A 6,887-nucleotide genomic window follows, 5' to 3' on the forward strand; every position below is an offset into this window, starting at 1 on the left:
CCAACAACATCCTATGCTTCTAATAAACAACCCGCATTTTGTTAAGGGTTATAATGAAATGTATGTGAACACACGTCTTTAGAACAGTTGTGGAACTCCAACTGTAATATTCACCACGTTATCAAAATGAAGCATTTTCGATTTTCTGTCTATAATTCTCCATAAGTGCTAAACGATGTTTCATACCAAATTGCTAGAGCAAATATGGTTCCATTTGATCAAATTGTGATCTTCTCTTTCAAGCAACGCAGAATAAAATAATGTGTAGGACGAATTTTTCAAATGATTTGCAATCTGAAAGTAAACAAAATACTGATAATCCAATTAAGACACCGAGTTTTTACGTGGTGTGGTGTAGTAGCGTGAATCCATTGTGAGAAGAGAGGGATTTTATTTCAATAATCAAACAAGGATTTCGATGATATTTGCTAATCGCAATGTTCATGAAAATGCTCAAAACTCTTATGTTTTTGACTTAAACATTTCATCGAACAGGTAGTGAGCATTTTTTTTTAAAAACTAATCCATGAATCAGATTGATGCAAATAAAGCAAAACCTGAGGCAAAACCATGGTTTACCCCTATGCAGTTTGAACGTTCATTTTATTTCTTTTTGTACACAACTTTGCTATAAATTTTATGTGATGTTTTGAATTACGAAGAATTATTTGAAAAATAGGAGTTAAGGTGAGAAGTGTAAGAATAGATTTGAACTTTTGATCTGTTTTAATCTCAAACCATCTCATGAATTGCGGTTTAGAAGAGAATTTATCTGGTATATCTCATTACTGTTGATCTAGTGATTTCTCTTCGATTAGGATTGATCTAATGATAGATTTCTTCTTACCCTTTTCACTATAACTTTCATTCTCACCGAAATGCAACCCTATTTAAGATATACACATAATTACGTACTCAGACAATTTAAGGCCCAGAATATGATGGGTTTTGGTGCGATTTGTAATTGAATTCCATTACAATCAACGTTTGGTTAACAAGAATTGTCGGAATTGAAATCTTGGGAGTTCAATGAAATCCCACAAACATGGGATTTAGAAAATCTCATGCGGGTAGTGTTGGTATTTCATTGGATCTCATAGGATTTGATTGTAATAACTAGGGGTGACAATTTTGTATCAAACTAAACCAACCAAGATGTGTACCAATCGTATTTAATTGGTACCAATTACAGTCGGCTGATAGTATCATACCGAGTATGCAAATTTGGTTGGTACACAGTATTGACAACTTATTAGTTTTTGAATTTTTTGTGTATTAAATATTAAAATTTGTAAGTTTAATTAATTTTGTTCAAACATTTAAATCCTTGTAAGTTTTATTCCTTACGGTTAAAAACCTTTACACATCACATGTGTAATGAAAACTCAAAGTATTACTCAAAATTTGAACATAACAGCAAATTTCAAATAGGTAATTTGAAGTTGGTACAAAACCAGTACCAACCAAAAAAAAACATGGTATAATTGGTTAGTACATGGTATAAGATTTTGCGTATCAATTATAATTGGTTGACATACAACAATAGAAAAAAAAAACTTGGTACCGTACCAAATCCGCCCCTAGTAATGATGCTTTAAAATATATTAAAAACACTTATTTTGAAATTATCAAATGATAAAAAATAATTATTTTTATATTTTTTTACTTTATTTTTATAAATTATTTATAAAAAATAAAATTCAATTTCATTAAAAATCCTACAAAGAGAACACATTAGTGAAGGTGTCCTTGCAACATTTTACTTGCATATCTACTTCTATTGGCCCAAATGTTGACCGGTAAGTATATATCATGTCAATTACCTTATTGAATGTATATGGTAAAAATCTAGAATCTTATTCGGTAAATGTGATGGTAAGGACCAAGAGTTTTATCTGGTTAATGAAGGTGACGACTCTTTCCCGGTTAGCACTTACCGGATAAATTCTTACATACGATACCATTCCGATTGAGTAGAATCTTACTCGATAAGTTAAATAATAATGTAGAGTCTCACCGATAGGCGCTTAAGCGTTTGGGTAAACAACGCCTTATCCGGCCTCCGTTCAAGCTTGAACGTAGACAAGCATGGTTAGGGAATTAAATGTTTCGATTTAATTCGATTTTACGAAGTATCGTCATTTTAACCACCCCCGATTGGTTCCAATTTCCAAATATTACTAACGGAACCAATCAAATTTTAATTCGATTCCGATTGAATTTTTGATGATAATGAATATCAGAAGGAGATAGTTGATCCAAAGTTGTTCAACTAAGAGCTCTGGTTGTTGAAACAATGGAATGCAAGAAAGAGCAAGCATAGCCCTTATGGCCTCTAAGTTAGGGGTAGCTCAACTGGTTGGGTTTGCTCAGGGCCTCTGCAGTCACGAGTTCGAGACCTCTCAGGGGCATTAGATGTTTGTCTAACTTCAGGGCCCCATCAGATTAGTCGAAACACACACAAGTTGGCCCAGTTATCTACAGTTATCCAAAATATAAGAGGCATGCATATGCCATATAGTAATCATCCAACTTTCTTAGTCCTTTATGGATAAAGATGCATGTGTGGATTCCATTTGTTTTATAGATCGAAAGGTTTTTGTTTTGGTAGATGGAAGGAGTGTGTTATTTAATTGAAAGGGACAAGTTTGGACAAAACTTGACTTTCTACATAAAGCTCTCCCAAGAAGATTACAAAATAGGCCACTTCCTATATCATTAAGCCACTACCAAATAGTCATGTATAGTTGACCGAATAAGTTGTGAGTCCATTAAACTCATTAAACTACTAACAAACAAGCCCTTGTATGATATGCAACCCCTTACTTGAGGGAGTTTGCAATATCGATCACGAAACGATACTTGACATCCTTGTTAATTAACCTCTCGAGAGCTTCGTTTGCATACTGAATCGGGACAATCTCTGTGTTGGGGTAGATCTTATGGGCTGCACAGTAGTACAACATTTCCTGAGTTTGTTTCGTGCCGCCCGTCACACTCCCGGATATGCTTTTCATGCCTACCAGTTCAATTGTACATGTTATTACTAAGTTGACCCGATATACAACTCTCACTGCACAAGGTACAAGTAACTTAGAAAGGCCTAGCCAAGAAAGAGATTTAGCATTGTACCAAGAATAAGGCTTGCAGGATGGAATTTCACTTCACTTGGGAACCCCACCAAGACTAGTACACCACTACTCTTCAACAGAGCCAAGTATGGATCAAATGGGATATCCGCCGAAGCAGTGTTAATTATGAAGTCGAGCGACTTCTCCATTGCCTGTAATGAAAATCTCAAATTTTCAATCACGTTCCAAAAACGACATACGATAACAAGCAACTTTGCCAAACCAAACAAGCTTAGTATGTCCCACGCTGAGGTGGAGTCTGGGGGGTAAGATATACGTAGTCCTGACCTCTACCTAAAGAGCAGAGTGGTTGTATCCGAGAAGAGCCTCAGCTAGTGTAAAAGTGAAAAAAACATAAGCTAACTGTGCAAGCAATATCAATACAAACAAGCAACTTTCTTGTTCAAAATTGATATGGGTTACTGTTTTTTGAGTTTCATCTTGAAAACCCTATCAAATGCATATATCAATTTGAAGGTTGAAAGTAACCGATTTGATCTTAAAAGATTTCACCTTCATCTCGGCATCATTGCTTGAGATAATGAAGTTATCAGCTCCTAGCAGATTCAATGCTTCATCTTTCTTTGACAAACTAGTGCTGAAAACCGTTACCTTCAATCCAAATGACTTCCCGAACTTCACTGCCATGTGTCCAAGACCACCAAGTCCAATCACTCCTAGAGACTTACCAGGCTGGTTCATATTATGGCGCATCATGGGGGTCCAAACCGTGATTCCAGCACATAGCAAAGGAGCTGCCAAAGATAATGGGTAGTTCTCTGGTATTGTATAGCAATATCTGTAAACTAATTTATACCATTAAGATCATATTCCTTCTCTCATTCTATAAATATCTTATAATAAAGTTATAGCCTCCCACCTTTCGTGAACAACAATAAATGATGAATATCCTCCTTTAGTCACGGTGCCATCCGTGTCAATACCATCAAATGTGAATACTGCTCCCTTTAAGCATTGGGTTTCAAGCCCATCATCACAATACTCGCACTCTCGGCAGGAGTTTACATAAGTACCTACACCGACATGATCCCCAGTTTTGAAGCGTTGAACATTTGAACCGACCTCTTTCACAATGCCAACAATCTCGTGACTGGCAAACAGTAAAGATACAAAAGATATTTATCTACAACAAGTAAATGGTATTCCATTTGAGTTATGCCAATAGGTCAAAATCTTGGTACATACCCAGGTACCAGAGGATACTTAGAGTGTCCTTGTACATTCCTAGTCCATGCAACATCCGCGTAACAGACGCCACAGTGGGTGATGGTTAGTGAAACATCATCAACTCCAACATCCCTGTTAAATTATCTCGGAGATGGTTAAAACCTAGAGGCATGGTATCATGACCAACCAAACCAAACACACCTAGTATATTCCACCCAAAAGCAAGGTATGGGTGGGGTGGAATATACAGTCCAGTCCTCTATCACAAAGGGTAGAGTGACTGTTTCCGTGAAGAACCCCGTTTGTGCAAAAGAGTGAGCAAAAAGAAAAAGACAGAGAAGAAGCATAACCAAGACTAGCACATAAGCAGCAGAATAACAACATAAGCTTAGCTCCGGAATCAATGTCCCTAAGCAAATGATGGCACTAAATTTTCCAAATTTTTTTTTTACATCAAGCATTTAGCTTGGTGATATTTGACCCGTCCCTTAAAAGGTAACACCTTGAAGGTCACGGGTTCAAGTCCACTTTCGCCCCTGTGACATGTTCAAGATTTCTTACTCTAATTCAAGAATTTATTATCACCACCTGAACCATTAAGGTTAAAATCCTTGATAAAGGATGTAGACACATCTGAATCTATCATTGGGAATCCGAATATATTCGCCAAAAAAGCACATGTCACAGTCAACGGCATATCAAGTAGTTTAGAAGTCTTATAAACCCAGCTTAGCTATATGATTTCTGTGTTAATATGTCAAGAAATACCTATGGATGCACTCTTTCTGCAAAAAAAATACCACTTATGTGCACTTTGTCACCATAGACATTAGAGAAACTTCCATGAAAAACTGACATCAAAAAATAAATGGGAAGCAACCTGCGGCTAAATTTGTAAGGTGATAGAAATCCGGACGGATCCCTTGCTGCCCACCCAAGGCAGTTCTCCTTATCAGCATCAGAAGTCATAGTTGAGCTATCTGTGTCACAAATTGAAATCATTATGTACTTGTACAGGAAGATCATGTAGTAACTGGATGTGTGTAAGAACTGCTAATTTTATATTATAGATGGGAGCTGGAAATATTAACACTTCATGAACCAGATCAAAATTCAATCACAATATGCAGCAAACAAAGTCAGCATGATTCAACAACATGCTAATGTGATATATTATAATCAACAAGGAGTCTCCTAAACCGGTGGTTTTGGATTAGAAACTCATTGTTATAAGGTGTGTGTACTTTGGCCATTTCAAAGGAAAAAAGAAAGCTAAAGTTTCAATTTTTAAAAGTTGAAAAGTTGAAAAGCCAACCATATGGCAATGGGATTTAAGAATCGAAGTTTCATCAGTATAAACTATAACTAATCAGCTTCATACAGACTACCCTAACATTTTCCTTGTTTATGGAAGTATGATATTATGAACAATAGCATACATCAAGATTTAAAGTATATCTCCTAAAATACCAACCAATCTCGAGAAGATGAAGGTATTAAAATAGAAACATTACAAGAAAAGACAATTTTTTTTGATTAACCTGGATATCCAACCCGCTATGCGAGCCGACTAATCCAGGGCGGCTTTGCAGATAGCCCGGAGTCACCGCATTTGAAACTCCATGGCCACAAGGGGATTTTTATTCCTCTTTGCATTTGAACCCGGGACCTCTTGGTACTTTTGACCTTTGGAGCCAAGCTCAAACCAATCAAACACCACCCTTGTGGTTAAGAAAAGACACATTTGAGGTCCAACTTGTTGGTTTTCCACTTCAATGGTGATAGGCATTTGTAGCAAACTTAAGATCAACATCTTTTCTATTTGTATATCATATATTTTGCCTCTAATAGCTATTAGCTAAACAATTCATATCCATTAAGAATTCAAAATTACACTAAACTAAAAGCAAAACTACACCTCTGTTACATGTTAGCAAGTGAAGCTTTCTATGAAGCTAAATAGCCTTTATCATATTTTTGGAAATCCCAAACGTTAATCATCACTTTCACGCGATTCATGCTAAATAACATTTATCAAATTCAATGTCAAAATTATCTCATGCCCAAAAATTAGTACTTCAGACACTTCCTTCGATAAACGATCTTGGATATATGCCATCTCGTAACCTTGATCCAGTTAGAGTAACAAACAATATAAATTTCCAGGCTCAAGTCGATCTACCGATCCATGTGTTTAAAACCGAAAACAATAAGAATTCGAAAACAAAGATGCATGATGAAGTAAGCTAGGGTTCCAATACATACCTGGATTTCAGTGATGACACAAGAAATCAATGCCGGCGATATTCAGTGACGAAGAGAGAAATTTAGGTTATGCAAATATATATATATATATATATATATATATTATATATATATATATATGCACGAAATTGGATTACAAAAATTGGTAGCTATCTGAATTGACGAAATTGCAGTTGGCGAGTTGAAGGATAGCGATCGTCATGCCTGACTTCACCTGGCGCAAGTTAGCCAATAGTCCAATACACTCGAGAGGGAAGGCGCACGTTAGTGGATGCGCTTACCAAATGTTTATCCCGTAAGCGC

At 36.2% G+C, this 6,887-nt stretch overlaps 1 protein-coding gene across 1 annotated transcript; it reads right to left on the reverse strand.

Annotated features, from left to right (window-relative positions):
• Positions 1 to 2,616: 2,616 nt before the first annotated feature.
• LOC112511600 (probable cinnamyl alcohol dehydrogenase 1) lies at positions 2,617 to 6,664 on the reverse strand. Its single transcript, XM_025117283.1, has 7 exons — positions 6,585 to 6,664; positions 5,200 to 5,299; positions 4,338 to 4,451; positions 4,012 to 4,242; positions 3,645 to 3,930; positions 3,133 to 3,283; positions 2,617 to 3,019 (listed from the first exon to the last, which is right to left on the reverse strand). The coding sequence occupies exons 2-7, from the start codon at positions 5,286 to 5,288 to the stop codon at positions 2,823 to 2,825; spliced, it is 1,068 nt and encodes a 355-aa protein (XP_024973051.1). The 5' UTR covers positions 5,289 to 5,299; positions 6,585 to 6,664; the 3' UTR covers positions 2,617 to 2,822.
• Between the last annotated feature and the right edge of the window lie 223 nt (positions 6,665 to 6,887).

The sequence above is a fragment of the Cynara cardunculus genome (genome assembly GCF_001531365.2).
Source record: "Cynara cardunculus var. scolymus isolate 2C chromosome LG 4, CcrdV1, whole genome shotgun sequence".
Taxonomy (NCBI): Eukaryota; Viridiplantae; Streptophyta; class Magnoliopsida; order Asterales; family Asteraceae; genus Cynara; species Cynara cardunculus.

What these genes read in the sequence shown, in the direction of transcription:
- LOC112511600 (XM_025117283.1), bottom strand. Translation starts at nt 5,288, where the DNA reads ATGACTTCTGATGCTGATAAGGAGAACTGCCTTGGGTGGGCAGCAAGG. An exon ending in AAGTATCCTCTGGTACCTGG is followed by an intron (nt 4,243 to 4,337) that starts GTATGTACCAAG and finishes ACTGTTTGCCAG; the next exon opens with TCACGAGATTGTTGGCATTG. An exon ending in GCAATGATGCCGAGATGAAG is followed by an intron (nt 3,284 to 3,644) that starts GTGAAATCTTTT and finishes TTTTCATTACAG; the next exon opens with GCAATGGAGAAGTCGCTCGA.